We start from the raw sequence: 20,561 nt of genomic DNA, 5'->3' as shown, positions 1-20,561 counted from the left end.
AAACTCCAGGTATGTTTTTGATGAGGTAACAACATTTTAACATGGCTTATAACTCACAGTAGTCAATTTTGCGTAGTATGGGACTTAAAAGCAGCCTCGTGGGATCCTGGTGTGGTCCGCTGGCGCTCTATAGCTCTACACTCAGAGCAGGCAGGGCTGGGTAAGTGTGACAGATGCGATTCAGTCTACCCCAGTCAGCCTCTGCACCAAAAGGAGCAGAGCAGAGCCAGAGACACAATATGTAAATAAAAGAGTCTTGTGTTTGCAGTGAGGTGTTGGTATGCAGCTCAGTGGTCGTCTGCGTTATGGTAAAGCCTTATGCATTATTTAGACTTATTAAAGTACTTGTGGACAGTGTTGGTATTTCACGTAGTAGATTAAAAACCCGCTGACAGAAATGTGCACCTCTTCAATATAAAGTCAAAGTACGAGGATTCAACCTGGCCCAGTATCTGTACCCAATTTATTTCCATGAATATGAGCAAAATGAGACTTGCCCTGGTACAGATAAGTTGTATAAGCAGTTCTTGAGGAGAAAATAAGTCCGCTGTGTACTATCTGCATCTAACTATAAAGAGTTTCATTTTTCTGATGATCAGGAAGTGCATGTTAGCATGCTAGTTGCTGTTAGTGATACCATGATGGCAAAACTCTATTCTGGTGAATAATTACAATACTCAGAATACATAAGGTAAGTGAGAAGTACTTCAAAAGTCCCATATAACTCTATTATTAGTCTGTCTACATCTCCAAATGCTCTGTTCCACCTTGTGATGTCATGTAGTGGTAGTTTTAAAGTTAACAGACCGACTTTTACCTTTAGTTCAGTAGAGATTGGCAAACCATCCACAGCGTAGTTATTCTGTCATGATTTTGAGACAGTAAAAAAGACCCCATGGTGAATGAATCAACAGTTTAACTTTGACAGTGGCCTCGATGTCGGGAGAGTATGATATATTTGTTAAGAAAAATATCTTCTCCCAAGGTTAGACGCTGGTGGTGCTGAAGAGGAGGATTTCGAGACGCTGAATGAGGAGGCTGTCGATTCTGCTGCTGTTCTGAGGAGGAGAGTGGCTACGGCGGAGGATTGTGAAGTGAAATGGCAGAATGACCGAGGGGAGAGAGACTGCATTTAAATGAATGGTTTGAGAGCTGATTGGCTGAGAGACAAAGGTAACGGGCTGTGATTGGGTCCGATGTTTAGGGGATTCAAATCATTAAATACTTTATATATCTTTATTTACTTATGGCTGTTGTATGCAGTGGTGAAAGAAATATGTAATTTTTTTTTAATTATTTGTCTTGGGCAAATGGACATCTTTTCTCTTTGCATAGCCTAGGCAGCCACAATCAATATCAATCAACACAATGATACAAGAGAAAAAGAAACAAAAACAGACAAGCAAAACACACACAAACAAGGGTATCTCCGACTGCCCAAAAAGGAGTGGGAAGAAGAAAACTTATTTAATCCCACCCCCTCTGTCATTATTACTTAAATTTAGCATACTTTACTTCCTTTTCATGATTGTATTACGTGATTACATTGCGGACTATGAGTTAGACTCATGCAAATTAAGTGTTACATCATATTGGATAAGGTGCCAACAATGGTAAGGAAAGTCATTAATAGCAACAACGGACAGTAAATACCAACAATGGTAAAGAAATGGTAGATACAAAGCCAGCATTGCAAGATTACTGAAATTATATTAGGACTCTTCCTCTAGATACTGTGACCAGATCATATTTTTATATCGATGCTTGAACATACTGATACTATGGCATTGCTTGATGTGTATATCCAGACTGTTCCAAAGTTTAACACCACATACCGATACACAGAAACTTTTTCGAGTAGCTCTAACTTTAGGCAATTTGAATTTCTCATACTCTCTAAAATTGTATGTTCTCTCTTTGGTTGTAAACAAAACTTGCAGCTTACTCGGTAGCACATTTTTGAAAGCTTTAAATAGTATAGTTAATGTAACATATTTTACAAGATCAGGAATTTTTAGGAGCTTTGAAAATATGAATAGAGCATGTGTGTGCTCTAAGTATCCGACTTTATGGATGATTCGCAAAGCACGTTTCTGTAATACAACTAGTAGATTAAGTGTAGATTGGTAAGTATTCCCCCACACTTCAATACAATAAGTGAAGTATGGGAGTACTAAGGAACAGTATAAAGTACGTAGGGCATTTTGATCAAGGTAGTTTTTTGCTTTATTTATTATTGAGAGACTTTTTGAGATTTAGCTTTTTATTTGTCTAATATGGGCTTTCCATGATAATTTATTGTCTATTATGAAACCCAAAACGTGATCTCATTTACACTTTCAATTTGAACATCATCAATCAGAATTGGTAGCTCTGTATTAATTTTTGAATTTCCAAAAAGCATAACTTTTGTCTTCTTTAAATTAAGTGATAATTTGTTACAATCCATCCACTTTTTTATTTTATCAAGTTCCTTGTTTACAGTACAAACAAGTTCATTGTAATTTGGACTACTATAAAATATGTCAGTGTCATCCGCAAATAAAATAAGTTTTAATGACGGGATACATTAAAGATATCATTTATGTATATATTAAACAGTTTCGGCCCCAAAACGGAGCCCTGGGGAACTCCACAAGCAATACCAAGCATATCAGAAGTGTGCACTCCCATTTGTAAAAATTGTTCTCTCTTTGTGAGATACGTTTGTAACCAGTTGCCAGCTAGTCCTCTGATCCCATATCGTTCAAGCTTTTTTAAGTAAAATGTCATGATTGATGGTATCGAAAGCTTTTTTCAGGTCGATAAAGATACCAATAGCATATTGTTTTTGGTCCAATGCATTTGTGATTTCCTCTGTTGCATCAATGATTGCCATTGAGGTTGTTCTTTTTACTCTAATTGTCTCTCGTTGATAATTTGATGCTTATCTAAAAATGTTTCAAGACGTGAGTTAAAGAGTTTTTCAAGAATTTTTGAAAACTGTGGTAGTAAAGAGATTGGTCTGTAATTCGTAAAGCAGTGTTTGTTGTCACTTTTAAATATCGGAATTACTTTTGCTGTTTTCATTTACTACTTTTGCAGTTTTTGTTACTCAAGTAAAAGTAAAAGTATCACATGAAAATCTATTTAAGTAAAAGTATAAAAGTATCAATTTAAAATGTGCTTAAAGAAGAAAAAGTAAAAGTATTTTGTGCGTATTTTGAGGTGTTATGAGGCTTCAGAAGTGGTGATTCTGAAGAATTTGGCGGAATTTTGTTCAGTAGAAACAAATGAATCCATTGTTTTTTCTAGTTGTTTTTATTTGTATATTTTTGTTTGCTCAAATTATGAACCTGTTAAAAATAAACTCCTCTCAAACAATAATGAAAATACTTTTACTTCAGTCCAGTTAAAAAATGTAGTGGAGTAGAAAGTACAGATACCTGCTCTCAAATGTAGTGAAGTAAAAGTTAAAATGATCCACTTTAAATTGTACTTAAGTAAAGGACAGATGCCTCAAATGTGTACATAAGTATAGTACTTTACTACTTTTACTTCGTTACATTCAACCACTGATTGCGTGTCACTGCATTCTGACATATGTTCTTCTCTAACCAAGTTAAAATATCACATGAAGCTTCACGACAGTCTAATATCTCTGAGAGTTTGACACTGTGGGTGTTAAATCCATGGTGGTGTCAGAACCAGTGGCGTCATGGTAACTGTGTCTGAGCTGTGAGAACAGAACAGATATGTGACAGATTCAATCGAGAAGACACCCCAAGAATTATATTAATATAAAATGCATCAGACTTAACCAATAGCAAACAGGTTATAGGAATGGGAAATATATACTGTAAGTCTAATTTTAAAATACACAGGGGGTATTAAACTTCTGTGGGGTGTTAATTGCCAACATGATACACGCTTTAAATCAGCATGTTACCTTTTATTGTTTTCAAAATGCTACTCTCAGTCACTCCCCCTTCAGAGTGCTTTCAGAACAGGATCAGCTTGCTTTTTGCTAATGAAGCTACTGCACATCGCATCAGGTTTGTGAAGTTGTAGTGTATTGTTTTGTATAATGCTTCTGTATGTTTATGGAGGATTGTGGTGTGAGAGCATGGGTGACGTAGGCTTGTTGTGTAGAATTTGTAGAATTTTACAGCTAACCGTAAGGAGGGTTTGAATAGAGCCTGGGAAAGATCGCTAATTTCAGGGATGTTTTGATGAGGGAACAGTGTTATAACATTGTAGAATGAAAAAAGCCAATTGTTCTTATTGCACCATAGTCAGTGGTTCTCAAACTGTGGTATTTTTTGTGTCATTTCAGTTATACAGTCAATTTTATTCATGTTGGATTTGATTTGGATGTGGTTTATTTCATATCCCAGAAAAGTTTCACGAGTGTATGGTTTATGTATTATTATTATTTTTAACTCACAAGCAAAATTATCTTCAAATTGACTTAAAAAAGTGCTCTAAAATAAGGTAAATCTTTACAAGGAGAAACTCACTCATTTTTAGAATCCATATGTCCTGTCTCACTGATCTCAAAGAGTGTGATTGACAGGCGGTTTAACCAATCAGACAGACGCATGGTGGGTTTGTGTCAAAAACAAACATGGCTGCTTAAAAAAAGGGAAAAAAACAACAACATAAAACACTAAACTCTTCAATCAGATTACAACATATAGGCCAATATCATTTAATAGAAATGAGAGGGCAGCTAAAATTAATATTGTTAAAATGCACATTTCTGTTGTACTACAGTGAGTACTTTTAGAAATTGTTTAGTTACTGATAGAAATGATCAGGTTCAACATTGTGAATTTACCTTTTGGATATTCCATGGCAAGTACAGTGTAATCAACAGGGTAAAGTGGCTCTTGCCCCCCTCATCACACTCTAGAGTCTGTTCAATCCAAGGGCGAAACTCTCAGCAAATCAAGATCTGGGACTCACCCACAGAATTTTGCATGTGCAGAAACTACTGTCTTAACTGTCTAGCCCAGCTTCTTGCCATAATTAAAACTTTACCTTTCCTGTTTACTGGTGGCTTTAACTTTTCAGACTATATATCTTCTATTTATTGTTCAAACAACTCCATGTAAGCCTTTCTATTATGTTTTTTTTCTTTAGATTTATAACAAAATTAAATATCAAAGTTGTAAATGTTTTAACAGAACACAAATTGAAGCATGTGCATTTTTGTTTTGATAACTTAGTGATTTTACTCTGATTACCTAAGTGAAAGAGGATGATTATGAAGCTGTACGTGGACTCATTTGGCTGCATCTTTACGCACACGCCTTCCACATTGATATTTACTACACCACATTTACCTGGGGATTACGCTTTTACCGGGACCGAGGAGAAGTTTTTCGGTGGAGTTTGGTTCACATTATGTGTTTGGTTTCAAATTTACGTGTCAACGTTGCAGACTGTGAATATTATTAAACACAACACTTTGACTGTGAGACACTGTAAAAGTCCTGCACTGGAAACAATATTTCTTCAACTCTTCTGTTCATTGACGCAGACAGTTAAAGCCAAGGAACCGAAGGTTGGCAGTATTTGATGTTTTATCTCAGAACAGTCCAGTCACACTGACTGTCCAGAAGCATCTTACGAGTTCAGATACTGTACCTATCAAGTGTATACTCATTGTTTCCCTCTGGTATTCTGTCCTAAATTTCTAAACTAAAACTTACCTGACACGAGCTTGGTCAATGTTTTGTAACAGCCTGCCCCTCCTTCCTTTTCAGGATCCTCTGCCTACGACATTAAGTTATATATATTCACTCTTCAAAGTCTATAACATTATATTTGACAAACTGTGAAGTTTAGTAACTTACAATGCATTTTGTCGGACCATGACCTAATATCCACTCACCTGTTTGGACATCACTGTGAACGCATAACACGTTTTACATAAAGTAATGGAGCAGAAGTGTGTGTGGACCCTCAGTTCTCCAGGTCTGATCCATAGCAAACAACGAAGTTAAATCCGTCAGCTGGACAAATCTTGTAGGAGTGAAGGCGTTTCGCTGCTCATCCAAGCCGCTTCTTCAGTTCTGGTCAGAATGCTGGTTCACTCCTACAAGATTTGTCCAGTTGACAGATTTAACTTTGTTGTTTGCTAATGGAGCAGAAAGAAAATTTCTGAATGATACTTACACTGAGGCTTTATTGGCATTAGCTAAATAAATGCCGGACACATTTTTGGCAATTTTCTTTTTCTTTGGCACGAAAAATGACAGCATTATCTAATTTCAGTGAACTGTGTGGATACTGTATACATTCAGACATATAAATAGGTTTTACCATAATCCGCTATCTGCTATTTTTTTTTTTTTTATAAAGCATTAATGCAAAGGGAGAGGGGGACACTCCTCAGCAAGGGGGAGTGTCCCTCTCTCCTGCCTATGGTTGATCTAATATACTAACCTAATATATTAATATACTAACCATGATTTCTGCCTATGGTTGAATCTAATATACTATCCATCCATCCATCCATCCATCCATTTTCTTCCGCTTATCCGGGGCCGGGTCGCGGGGGCAGCAGTCTAAGCAGGGACTCCCAGACTTCCCTCACCCCGGACACGTCCTCCAGCTCCTCCGGTGGGACCCCAAGGCGTTCCCAGGCCAGCCGAGAGACATAGTCCCTCCAGCGTGTCCTGGGTCTTCCCCGGGGCCTCCTCCCGGTGGGACATGCCCAGAACACCTCCCTAGGGAGGCGTCCAGGAGGCATCCTAAGCAGATGCCCGAGCCACCTCAGCTGGTTCCTCTCAACGTGTAGGAGCAGCGGCTCTACTCCGAGCTCCTCCCGTGTGACCGAGCTCCTCACCCTATCCCTAAGGGTGCGCCCGGCCACTCTGCGGAGGAAGCCCATTTCAGCCGCTTGTATCCGCGATCTTGTCCTTTCGGTCATTACCCAAAGCTCATGACCATAGGTGAGGGTAGGAACGTAGATTGACCGGTAAATCGAGAGCTTCGCCTTCCGGCTCAGCTCCTTCTTTACCACAACGGACCGATACAGCGACCGCATCACTGCAGACGCTGCACCGATCCGCCTGTCAATCTCACGCTCCATCCTTCCCTCACTCGTGAACAAGACCCCGAGATACTTGAACTCCTCCACTTGGGGCAGAGACTCACCACCCACCCGGAGAGAGCAAACCACCTTTTTCCGGTCGAGAACCATGGCCTCAGATTTGGAGGAGCTGATTCTCATCCCAGCCGCTTCACACTCGGCTGCAAACCGCCCCAGTGCCTGCTGCAGGTCCTGGCTCGAAGAAGCCATCAGGACAACATCATCTGCAAACAGCAGAGATGAAATCCTGTGGTTCCCAAACCAGGCCCCCTCCGGCCCCTGGCTGCGCCTAGAAATTCTGTCCATAAATATAATGAACAGAACCGGTGACAAAGGGCAGCCCTGGCGGAGTCCAACATGCACTGGGAACAGGTCTGACTTACTGCCGGCAATGCGAACACAGCTCCTGCTCCGGTCATACAGGGACCGGACAGCCCTTAGCAAAGAGCCCCGGACCCCATACTCCCAGAGCACCCCCCAAAGGACACCACGAGGGACACGGTCGAATGCCTTCTCCAGATCCACAAAACACATGTGGACTGGTTGGGCATACTCCCATGAGCCCTCGAGGACCCGATGGAGAGTATAGAGCTGGTCCAGTGTTCCACGACCAGGACGAAAACCACACTGCTCCTCCTGAATCCGAGGTTCGACTATCGGTCGGATTCTCCTCTCCAGCACCCTGGAATAGACCTTACCGGGAAGGCTGAGGAGTGTGATTCCCCTGTAATTGGAACACACCCTCCGGTCCCCCTTCTTATACAGAGGGACCACCACCCCGGTCTGCCATTCCACAGGTACTGTCCCCGACCGCCACGCGATGTTGCAGAGACGTGTCAGCCAAGACAGTCCCACAACATCCAGAGACTTGAGGTACTCAGGACGGATCTCATCCACCCCCGGAGCCTTGCCACCGAGGAGCTTGCCAACCACCTCAGTGACTTCAGCCAGGGTGATGGACGAGTCCGCCCCTGGGTCCCCAGTTTCTGCTTCCTCCTCGGAAGACGTGACAGTGGGATTGAGGAGATCCTCAAAGTATTCCTTCCACCGCCCGACAACATCCCCAGTCGAGGTCAGCTGCTCTCCACCCGCACTGTAAACAGTGTTGGTGAAGCACTGCTTTCCCCTCCTGAGGTGTCGGACGGTTTGCCAGAATCTCTTTGAGGCCGTCCGATAGTCCTCCTCCATGGCCTCCCCGAACTCCTCCCAACCCCGAGTTTTTGCCTCTGTGACTGCCCGAGCCGCGGCACGCTTGGCCTGCCGGTACTCATCAGCTGCCTCAGGAGTCCCACGAGCCAACAAGGCTCGATAGGACTCCTTCTTCAGCTTGACGGCATCCCTTACTTCCGGTGTCCACCACCGGGTTCGGGGATTGCCGCCGCGACAAGCACCACAGACCTTACGACCACAGCTACGAGCAGCCGCATCAACAATAGAGGTGGAGAACATGGCCCACTCGGAGTCCATGTCTCCAACCTCCCCCGGGATTAGGGAGAAGCTCTCTCGGAGGTGGGAGTTGAAGACCCCCCTGACAGAGGGCTCCGCCAGACGTTCCCAGCAGACCCTCACAATACGCTTGGGCCTGCCAGGTCTGTCCGGCTTCCTCCTCCGCCAGCGGATCCAACTCACCACCAGGTGGTGATCAGTTGACAGCTCAGCCCCTCTCTTCACCCGAGTGTCCAAGACACGCGGTCGGAGGTCAGATGATACGACAACAAAGTCGATCATCGACCTCCGACCTAGAGTGTCCTGGTGCCATGTGCACCGATGGACACCCTTGTGCTCGAACATGGTGTTTGTTATGGATATCTAATATACTAACTAACCCAAAATGTGTCATTTGAAATCATTTTTGAAAAGGCAATTCATTTGAAATAGTCATAAATGGGCTTTGATGATGGCTGAGCTCCTAGATAACAATGAAAAGGTTGAGTGTGTTTTGACAGGGAGCGGAGTGTCTCTTCTTTGAGCAGTCTAGAGCACTGTTCTCCTGGGCCTTTAGAACAAGAGTGCGTTTGTCTGCTCTCATTACAGCGCACATCCCACTTGTGTCTACAGCGTTCTCTCATCCCTCCTTAAGTCATCAATCATTATGTGTTACTTTCTCCCGATGATAAAAACATCTTTTTGATGGGCTCCTCTCATGGGCTTACACTAGGACTGCTTCTTCTTATGCAGTGTGTGGTTTGTCTATTATTTGACTGAAAAATGGGGATGCACACGTACTAGCTGGCATGTGTGCAGAGTATACATTTGCTCAGGAAATGCTCTTAGGTTAACTACTTCAAAACTCGCACTGTTAGCGCCACTACTTCCTGTGTAATTGTATCTCTATCAGGTTCTTACCATGTCATGCAAAATAAATGTAAAGATGACGCAGTCGACAGAGAGCTGTGTGTAGATGTTACTGATGACAAATAAAATAAAATTAATACTTCACCGGAGGACACTTCTTTGTTTAGAAAGAGACATGTTGTGTCTCGATGCTAACACTACTGCTAACTTTGAGACATAATAAATATTAAAACAACACCACAAAAATTTCTATTCTACATCTAAAAGTAATTGGGTAGTCATGAATTTAACTAATTACAGTGTTATACTAAAAGTGACTGTTAGCTTTGTGTGCTGGTTTTATGTAGATCTTAGAACAAGATTAGGACACTCAGAGCTTTTAACTATGTAATATTGTTGCCTAATCATAAAAATCATACCTGTTTGTTCATTCAGGCTTGTTTCACAAATCCTGGGGGTAGGTCATCTTTCTCTGAGTGCCCACAAATCACTCCATTATGCTTTTCTCCAGATAATTACATAAATAAAAACCCTGAAGTCTTCTCCATCAAGTTATTAACCTGCTAGCCCCCATGTTCCAAATAAGAAGTGAGCGTTCTGGCTTCAGTTCACTTTCTATTGAAAAACTGCCCCTCTCTCCATATCTGCTGCTGTCAGGCTCGTCATTTTGGTCTTGGAATTCCAAATATGGAACTTTGCCCTGTAACTGGTCGCTTCAATGAGCTTCATTTCACTGGACCTGAACACTATGGGGTGACGTCACAATCACTTAGTCCACTTCTGTATATAGACTATGATCAGAACCTCCGATTATCCAAATGTCCAGGCTGGAAATGTGTTTTCCAGATATAGAAGTTAGTAAAAATAATGCATGATTTGTCCATTTTAAATTATCCTGTGTGTTTCATTTGCTCATTTCCAATACCACTGATTTCACAAACATAAAATAGGCTTCATTCCAAACTGCATCGAGCTGACGGTGTTTACAGATTTTACTCAGTGCTCCTCACACTGATGAGGCAGAGCTGGTGACTTAAACAGGAGTAAAGCCTCTTTACTGTCCACACAATCTAATCATGTCAAAGCAATGTGGAGTCATAATACCTGACACTTAAGGACATGGCTATGAAAACACCATATACACTTTGGAGAATATTTTAAAGGTTCAAAGGCACTCGAGCTGATTCTATCTTAAAAACATGTCAAACGCTTCATTTTCGATAGTTTGCCCTAGTTCAAAGTTATTCGTAACACATTCCTAGCATCCTAATTATCCTGTTTATTCAATTTAGAGTCTATAAGCGCCTTTCACAGCTCTCGGAGGCATCGGAGTATGCTGACACCAACTAGCAGGCTAACAGCACATTTCCTGGTTTGTGGACAATTAAAACACTATAAGCTGATGCAGACAACACAGAGCTGTCTCATTTTGTCGCTATAGTTTTGCAATATTAAAACTAATTTGACTTTATTACATAAAATATCAGCCATTTTAAAGTATATCGGCAATGGAGGTGGTTTAATCCCTGCTGTGTTGTGTCTTTGAGCAAGACACATCACCCATTTTGTTGTATGAATATAGTGTGAGTCTAAACTAGGTCTACTACCAGATCTTAACTTGGGTGTATGTATGATGTATTGGGCACTTTAGGACAAAAACTAATCAATAAATCACATTTTTATATAGTACTTTTCCACCTTCAAGACACTCAAAGCACTCACCCATTCACACACACATTCACACACCAGTGTACACAGACACTGGGTTGGGTGGTTTAAGAGTCTTGCCCAAGGACACAATGGTATTCATCTGTGGGAACTGGAATTGCACCACCAACCAACGGGTCAGTGGATCTGACCACTGAGCCAATGATGTTTATGTCGAGAGCGGGATTCAAACCACCAACCTTCGGCTCAATGGACAGACACACTAAGCTACTGTCACCCTATAAAGTGGGCTAAGTCTAGTCCAGGTTCTAAATAAAACTAGGTCTGAACCAGGACTAAACCTGGACTGTAACCAAACTAAAGTAGAACTAAACAAGAACTAAACTACACTATATCTATATCAACTCCAGACTTCCACAGGACTAACCCAGGTCTGAACAAGGACCAAACCAGGTCTAAAGATGGACTAAGCAAGTATTACCACAACATTAAGCCAAGTAGAGGCTAGGACCAAAACAAGACTACCACAGGACTAAACCAGGTCAACCCAAAAACATGCACCGTAGGTCAAATTCCTTTAAGTAGTCCTGACTAAACCAAGCAACAAGATCACGGAGATGGGTTCCTGGGTGTGGGACTGCGCACCCCCTGCTCCTAATGAGGTGCCCTGGTGGCACTGAAGGATGGGTCAAATGTATATGTTAAATTTCACTACAGGGACAATAAAATTTACCTTAACCTTGGCCTTAAACCAGGTCTAGACTACCACACCAGCACTACATTATTAAACTAGTTCAAAACCAGGACTAGTGGATTAAACCAGGTCTAAACCAGGTCTAAATCAGGTCTAAATCAGGTCTAAACACGGTCTAAACCAGCTCTAAACCAGCTCTAAACCATCACTTGAAGCCTGTACACTCCTGAGCTATTAAAGCCCATCTCCTATTATTCCATTTGGTACTGACTTGTACAAAGAGAATTTGCGAGCACTTTAAGTTGTCTATTCCTCTCACTTTTCTGACTTAATAAATTCTGGATGTGTTAAGAGTGAAATCCACCTCTTTACTCCAGCGATGGGGCAGATTAGGACTTAAGATAACTCACTTAGCTCTCCTAAGCACATCACGTTTTGTACACCAGGGTTCATTTCAATTAGAACGTGCGTTTGCCTAATCTGACTATATCTTCAATTTAAAATCGGATCACTCATAATCAAAGTCATTTAAGGTCTGGTAAGTTTGTTGTAGCAGTGTTTCTCAACTAGTGGTCCTTCTGATAAGCACTTTGTAAAAACATTCATATTTTTATATATTTTGCACTATAAAAAATAATAAAAAATAGTAATAATTGTGCTTTTGAGTAGTTATGCCTAGTTAACTGAGACTTACCACAGGTCTGAACAAGGACTAGACCAGGACTAAACCAAGACTACCACCGGACTAAACCAGGTCTGAACAAGGACTAAGCCAGAACTTAACCAGGTCCGAGCAAGGACTAAACCAGGACTAAACTAGGTCGAAAGAAGGACTAAACCAGGTCTAGGCTAGGACAAAACCAAGACTACCACAGGACTAAGTCAGGTCTAGGCTAGGACTAAACCAAGACTACCACAGGACTAAGTCAGGTCTAGGCTAGGACAAAACCAAGACTACCACAGGACTAAACCAGGTCCAAACAAGGACTAAACCAGGACTTAACTAGGTCTGAACAAGGACTAAACCTGGACTAAACTAGGTCGAAAGAAGGACTAAACAACAACTACCGCAGGACTAAACCAGGTCTAGGCTACAGACTCTCATAGATGGTTGGAATTTTTGTTAAAGGTGTATTATGTAACTTTTCAGATGTTTTTATGGAGAGGTTAGTGCTTCACCTGGAATGTTCCACAGCATGGGATTAAATTTATCCATCTAACATTTATTCACTTACTGGTGTTTTTATCACAGAAAACAATACCTTGAAAAACATACAATCATACTTTCAGTGGGGGCGCCTTTCCACAGATCTGACCTGTAACTTGGCCTGGTGGTGGCTCCTGCTTGTTGTGTCTACGGAGATAGATAGATTTAATGCCATAGTGTGGAACATTCCAGACCAAGCAATAACAGCTCAGCAGAGACAAAAGCTATGGGCAGCAGTGACTCTGTAGCTAGAGCATTTGCCCACTAACCTAGAAGTCAGTGGTTCAGTCCAAGCTCAGACCAGTTCATACTGTTGTTGAGTCTTTGGGCAAGACACTAATGTTGTCTATGATGAGGCGTGTGAGTAAGTGATCGGTTGTGGTTGGAGGGGATGACGTCGCAGATTAGGAGCATCACTTCCGGGGAGACAGTAGTTCAGTTGGTAGAGCATTTGTCCACTGATCCGAAGGTTGGCGGTGCAATTCTAGCTCCCACAGATGAATGCTGTTGTTGTGTCCTTGGGCAAGACACTTAACCCACCTCGCCCCAGTGTCTGCGTACACTGGTGTATATATGGGTGAGCAGTTCCTTGATGTAAAGTGCTTTGAGTGCCTTGAACTTGGAAAAGCCTTATATAAAAATGTGACCGTTTACCATTATTTGCTTCAGGTGATATTTGAACCAGTAACCCCTTGGTTGCAGGGTGAACCTACTGACTGTGCCACTGTTGTCTCAAAAATACGTAATTGTGTGAGCATAAATAAGACTTTTTTGCTAATTAGTATTTACAACAAAAGCTTAAATATCATTAATAACATGACCAGTTTGTATAAGACCTTCGCTAACGTCATGATCATTTACTTGAGATGACATTTGAACCAATAACCCTGTGGTTGGTGGGTGAACCTACTGACTGACTGTGCCACTATTGTCTCAAAAGTATTTAATTATGAGTAGAAATAAGTAAGACTTTTGCTAACTTGAGCTGATTGGTGCAGACCCCATTCAATCCTTTTGTGATCAGCTAATTCTCCTCTGTGTGTGGCGTAAGTCGAGAGCTAGCTGCTGCGCTAAGTCCTTCAGACCAACCACAGACCTGGAACTAAACGCCATGGCGCCCAAAAACAACAGTAAGACTCATGTGCTACTTTTACCCATTTTATACTTTCATGTTCTTAAAGTGATTAGGAACAATAGCGATAATGACACAGGGAGGGTACCTGAATAACAGAAGCTTATAATAATTTCATATTTTTTAGTAAATTTCTTTTGACTTTTTCCTCTTCGTTGCCTTGTTAACTTCCATTATGTCATTAGCGCTTTTGTAAATGTGTTCTGCAGCATTTTAAAACGTCGTATTCATTCTAATTGCGTTTTTCTACTCTCATCTCTCAGACGTTAAGGTCGTTTTTCAGTATTGCATTGAACAAGATGAATTAAAGTAGCACCACGTAACTTTTCTGGCTACCTGCTTTTCTTCATGGTTATGTTATTTCTTTGCCTATAATGTAACACAGTTGCTATGGCGTTAAGCATATGTAGAATTATGTAGCACAAGTCGTTTTGTTGTTGAAAAAGTACTTATTACTTATTGTGAGTGGGGTTGCCTTTCCACAGATCTGAGCGGTAACTTGATCTGTTAGCATTACCTGATTGGAGATTTATGTGGAGATAGATCAGTTTAATGACATACTGTGAAACATTCAAAGTGAAATAAGAAGATGATGTATTCCCCCAGTCAGAAAAAAATTACTCAGTATAGCTTTAAATTGGATGTAATGTGATGTTATTTAATGTTTAGTTTTTGAGAGCATTACATGATTGTGTTAAGCCCATTGTGAAATCCATCAGGAATTTGTGATTGCAACAAGCAGATTATCCCCAGCCTCACTCAGACTGGAATTTAGCAGAGCAAAGGGAAATATAAAGACGCATTTAAAGGGCCGTATTATGCTATTTTCTGATCTATGTTCTAATGTTGTTTCCTCATCACAAACAGACCTGGAGTTGTTTTGTTTCATTCACACATGTTTAACACACAAACCCTGTATATTTAGTTAGTTCTTCTGTCAAACTGAAAACACTCTGTTCCACCTTGTGATGTCATTTGGTAATACAGGAAATGCTTCACTGTGTTTTTAAACTCCAAACAGCTTCGCTAAAATCGTTTTGATGATTTCAGCCCTGGAATTGCTCATTTCTACTGAACTAAAGGTAAAATGTAGCTGTTAACTTGAAAACTACTACTTCATGACATCACAAGGTGGAACAGAGCATTTTGAGCTTTGGAAATGTAGACAGACTGATAATAAAGGGTGTTACGTGCCCGTTGGTCCAGGGGTGGTGGCACGCAACGAGTTGATGTTAAAAAGCCGGGCGTAGAACAAGAGTGAGAGTGTGGAGACAGGTCAAACGGTCTTAAAGTAAATTTATTATTATAAAAGTGCTCAAAAAGGTGTACAAAGTAAAACTAGATAATACAAAAATAAAATACAAATAGTTCACAGAAAAATGCTGCAGCGGAGGACCCACTGGTCGCTGGTGGAGTGCGCAGCTCCGGGCTATTATAACCTGCGCTGATTTCTGAGTCGCTCCAGGTGCGCTCAGCCGGTGGGCGGATCTGGGAAAAATGGGAGGCAAGGCCAAAAAAAACGGACTAGTCCGTAACAAAGGGTTACTCAAACATGTGTGAATGAAACAAAACACTCCAGAAAACTCCAAGTATGTTTTTGAGAAGCTAACAGCATTACAACTTGGCTAATATCTCTCAGGAGTCAATTTTTCATAATATTGGGCCTTTAAGTGAAAAAAAACAACAACAAAAAAACAAAACACACAAAAAAAAACTGTAGCATCTCAAACCAACCAAAGGCATCTGGTATATAAAAAAAAATCTGCCAAATCAACAGTGCCTAGCATTTCACAAGAAATGGGTTGTGGGTTTGACTCCTGGGCTTTCTGCTTTCTGTGTGGAGTTTGCATGTTCTTCCTATGTCTGGTTGGGTTTCCCTTGGGCCCTCCAGTTTCCCCCATCAACCCAAAACATGCACAGAAGGTTAAATCCTCCAGCTAAGGTCCTGATCAAGACTAGCTCAAGATTTCGCGATGGGTCAAATGAAAGAGTTAAAGTATACCTTAACCCTATGAGTTCACTATGGCAACCTGTAATGTCAAAAGTCAAAATATTTCTTATATAATGGAGCGTGTCACATGGGGCTGTTCAGTAGTACAGACTTAGCCGGTGTTGTAATCTACTTTAATTCAGACTATTAGGCAAATTATTTGGCTTCCAAGTGAAATAACTACAACAGGTCATTTTAAATGTAGTCTATTTGGTGGTTTCTATTCAAACGGGGGCAAGAGCTAGACAGTATCAATTATGGTAGTCACATTTTTATATAGCACTTTTCCATCTTCAAGACTCTCAAAGCGCTTTACATCACGAGACCACTCACCCATTTACACATTCATACATGACTGTACACAGACACTGAGGGTGAGGTGAGTTAAGTGTCTTGCCCAAGGACACAACAACACTATTCATCTGTGGGAGCTGGAATCGTACCGTCAACCTGTGGACCAGTGGCTCTAACTATTATGTGGTGTTTTCAGAAGTAATATCCAAAAATAAATGTTGTACTTGTATCTGATTGATTTGGACACATCTGCAGCCTGTCCATCCATGAGAGTGGATCTCTCCTGTGCTGTGGTTCTCCTCATGGTTTCTCTTTTTTCCCACTGTTTTTTTTTTTTTTTTTCAGTTTGTCCTTGCGGAGAAAGAGAGTCTAAGGACAGGGGATGTTCTGGGACAGTTTTACATTTGCTTTTCTCTTGATAATTTGCTTGCCTGTTGCTGTTTCATTGGGCCAATAATAAGTTGAATCGAGTTGAACTGAATTAAAAACCATCTTAAAAACATGAATAAAAGAACTACTTCAATATAAAATCTTTAGTCGAACACTATTCCTCACTTACCTTATGCTTTCCGAGCATTCTAATTATTCACAGCGATGATTTTATAAGTGCGTTTCACAACTATCAAGGCAAGGCAAGTTTATTTGTATAGCACAGTTCGGACACAAAGTAATTCAAAGTGCTTTACAGAATAAAAAAGACATTAAAGTCACAATACAACAAATCAAAACATACATAAACATCATAAAATTAACATTAAAGGAGAAAAGTGCAGAATTAAAACCTTTCAGTCATGTGCACAGATAAACAAAACTGTTCTGAGCCTGGATTTAAACATTGTCAAAGTAAAGGCCTGTCTCACATCTTCAGGAAGACTGTTCCAAGTTTTAGCTGCAACTGAAATGCTGATTTTCCATGTTTAGTCCTGAGTCTGGGCACCAGCAGGAGGCCGGTCCCTGAAGTCCTCAGAGTGTGAGATGGTTCATGTGGCGCTAACATGTGGGAGATGTTCTTTGGTGCTGGTCCATGGAAAGACTTGTTCACTAACAGAGCTGCTTTAAAGTCTTATTCTCTGAGCCACAGGACGCATAGGACGCATGTGTGAAGTACTTCCTAGTTGTAGTCACGTAAAGCTAACAACAACTAGCATGCTACCACACACCTCCTGATTCTCAAGCAATAAAACACTTCACAATTAGATGCAGTACACAGAAATCATATTTTGACTGAGCTGCTTATACCATACATCTGAACAGGGACAAATTTTACTCAGATACATGGAGAAAAACATCAGGTACAGGGCCTTTAAACACTACACTATAAGATTTTGTGATGTCATCCGAAATACTCATCTTTATTTATTTTTTTCTCTCTGTCTCCTTTCAGTCCCATTCTCAATCCGGAAGTACGCTCCCTCCGACCAGCCCGCTGTGATGTCACTTTTCCGCGACGGCATCATGGAACACGTGTATCCGGCTTTCTTCAAGACCCTGAGTCATCCGGATCACATAGGCATCGCTTTGAGCATCTCCATGGCTGGCTACGTTTTGGGAGGTAGCTCGTACTTCCAAGCGTTCCTCTTCGGAAGCGCATGGGCCGGTCTACTTTACTACTGCTGCAACGAGATCTACGAAGGCTACATGGAGCAGAGGATGGCTGCGGACATGGCTAACGTTCAAACTAGCTACCTCGACAACCCCGATAGCGCGTTTTGGGTGGCGGAAACCGAAGTTAAGGGGCAGCAAAAGTCGGTTGGCATCGCGGCTGTGATTGGCAAGCGTTCCGAAGTCGAAGGCGAGCGATTCGACGATTGGAATGGCGGCGTTATTGGCGAGGAAAGCGAATTCGGTCAAGACGCCGGGAGTTACGGAGAACTCATGCACCTGGTTGTGGCGTTTCCATGGCGACGTAACTATTTCGGGTCGGAGATGATGCAGAAGGTGATGGATTTTTGCAAAGAGCGCGGGTACAGTCGTGTGGTACTAGATGTTAGTTCTTCTCAAACGGCAGCGATCGCCTTGTTTCAGAAATTTGGCTTTGTGCAGACGGCATCCCATAATAACACTCACTCCAACCGCTGGTTCTCCAGACTGGCCCGGATAAACATGCTGAGGATGGAGAAGGTCATTTAAGAAGATTCAATACATAATAAAGGGCAGTGAATCTCAAACTGGGGTGCATGTACTACTGGTGGTACATGGGTGCCATCTGCAGACTGGACCTGGTTTACATCTGGTTTAGAACTAGTTTAAGTCCTGATTTAGAACTGGTTTCAGTGCTGGTTTAAGTCATGGTTAAATCATAGTTTTGCATGGTGTAATATTGGTATAGTCCTTGCTTAAACCTACTTTAGACAAGGATTGGTCCTGATTTAGTTCTGTTTTAGACCTGGTTCACTACTGTCCCACCTTGGAACAGTTAAGTCTTCATTTAGACTTGATTTAGACCTGGTTTAAGTCCTGGTTTACAACTGGCTAAGGATCTGTTTTAGTCTGGGGTTACATTTTTGTTTTGACATGGTTTAATCTTGGTTTAGTTCTGGTTTATACCTTGTTTACTTCTGTTTTAATGTCCCAATTTCAAATACTTAAGAGCTCAGTCACAATTTTCCTGGTTTAGTTCAGGTTTAGACCGACTCTAAACCATATCTGATTTTGATAGAAATATAATAGAATAGACTTTTATTTGTCCCCTTGGAGAAATGAGTTTGCAGCTGCAGTCCAGTCCTGGTTTAGATCTGGTTTAAGTCCATTGATTGGTTCTGGTATTGATACATTTAGACCTGATGTAGTCCTGGTTTAAATTTTGGTTCAGACCTGGTTAAATCCCAGTGTAGACATGGTTTAATCCCGGTTTAATCCAGATTTAGTCCTACTTATTCTTATTTTAGCTCATTAGGAGGACCTATTTTAGTCCTGGTTTAGATCTGGTTCAGTCCTGTTGTATGAAGCCACATATTGTCTGCAGTGGTACTTGGTACAGAAGTTTGAACATCACTGTTGGTGGTAATTGAGTTTCCATGTCATTTATTCTGTTTTCACACAGTGGATGTGGTCAGGCAGGTCTCCAGCTCTACATTCTAAACAATAAAACATGTACAATATTTTCCACAAAGCTGCTTTGTTTTTCTTTCTTCTGTTGCAGTATTCTGCAGTGGTGGATGAAGCACTCAGTTGTGTTACTTGTACAGATACAGGAGCAAAAAAATAATCAAGTAAAAGTATCACATGAAAAAACTCTATTTAAGTGAAAGTATTAAAGTAACTGTTTAAAAATGTACTTAAGTGTAAAACGTAAAAGTATTTCACACATATTTTGAGATCACACAAAACTTCAAATGTAGTGATTTTGATAAAGATTTGTGCTGAATTTTGTTCAACAGAAACAACTGAATCAATCAGTTTTTTGCTTTTTTTTAAAAGCAGTTTTTATTTGCATATTTTGGTTTTGCTCAAATTACGAACATGATCAAATAAACCCTCAGCTTTTTCACCAGATCTCTGACAATAATAAAAAAATAGTTTAACTTTTCAGTCCTGTCCAAAAATGTAGTAAAGTAGAAAGTACAGATACTGCTCTTTCTGTATTGAAGTCAAAGTAAAAAAAAAAAAAATCAATTTTAAAATCTACTTATGTACAGATACCTATGTATTTGTACTTAATTATAGTACTTTACTACTTTACATTCCACCACTGGATTTATGTACATACATTTTAAAGCATCGTATAATGAAACAATTGCAATTCAGACAGATTAATAATGGTCTAACTCATTTTAATCCCAATAATCTGATTAAAACAAAGGCTATATATATATATTTAACTATTGGTACCACTTTATAATAACTACACTTTAAAACTAGCATCTGTAAGTTTATTTGATTTTTTTATTACCAGTAAATGGCAGATGTGAAACCTGTTCCCCCTCTCCCTCCTCTCACCTGGCCCCTCCCCCTCCTCTCACCTGGCCCCTCCCCCTCCTCTCACCTGGCCCCTCCCCCTTCCCTCACTTGGTCTTTGTTCATCCTCACCTGTGCTCTCTGGTCTTTTTCTGTCAGACCAAAGCTGACACACTATCAGGCAGCAGTAATGTAGACTGCATCTAGTGGTGACATGTGAGAATGCAACAAATGATACCTTTAATTAGACTCCTTTAACTGAACACATCATTTATTCATAGTTTACTAAGAAGGATCTAGACT

The 20,561-nt window shown here is 40.9% G+C and overlaps 1 protein-coding gene across 1 annotated transcript; it reads left to right on the top strand.

Moving 5' to 3' along the window:
* The first annotated feature begins 14,034 nt into the window (after window positions 1–14,034).
* Window positions 14,035–18,598, top strand: LOC117374004 (N-acetyltransferase family 8 member 3). The gene is made up of 2 exons (XM_055223092.1): window positions 14,035–14,075; window positions 17,746–18,598. Exons 1-2 carry the CDS (start codon window positions 14,057–14,059, stop codon window positions 18,489–18,491), a joined length of 765 nt encoding a protein of 254 aa, XP_055079067.1. The 5' UTR covers window positions 14,035–14,056; the 3' UTR covers window positions 18,492–18,598.
* The last annotated feature ends 1,963 nt before the right edge of the window (window positions 18,599–20,561 follow it).

Source organism: Periophthalmus magnuspinnatus, chromosome 7 (genome assembly GCF_009829125.3).
Source record: "Periophthalmus magnuspinnatus isolate fPerMag1 chromosome 7, fPerMag1.2.pri, whole genome shotgun sequence".
Taxonomy (NCBI): Eukaryota; Metazoa; Chordata; class Actinopteri; order Gobiiformes; family Gobiidae; genus Periophthalmus; species Periophthalmus magnuspinnatus.
This window is presented reverse-complemented; position numbering and strand designations above follow the sequence as displayed.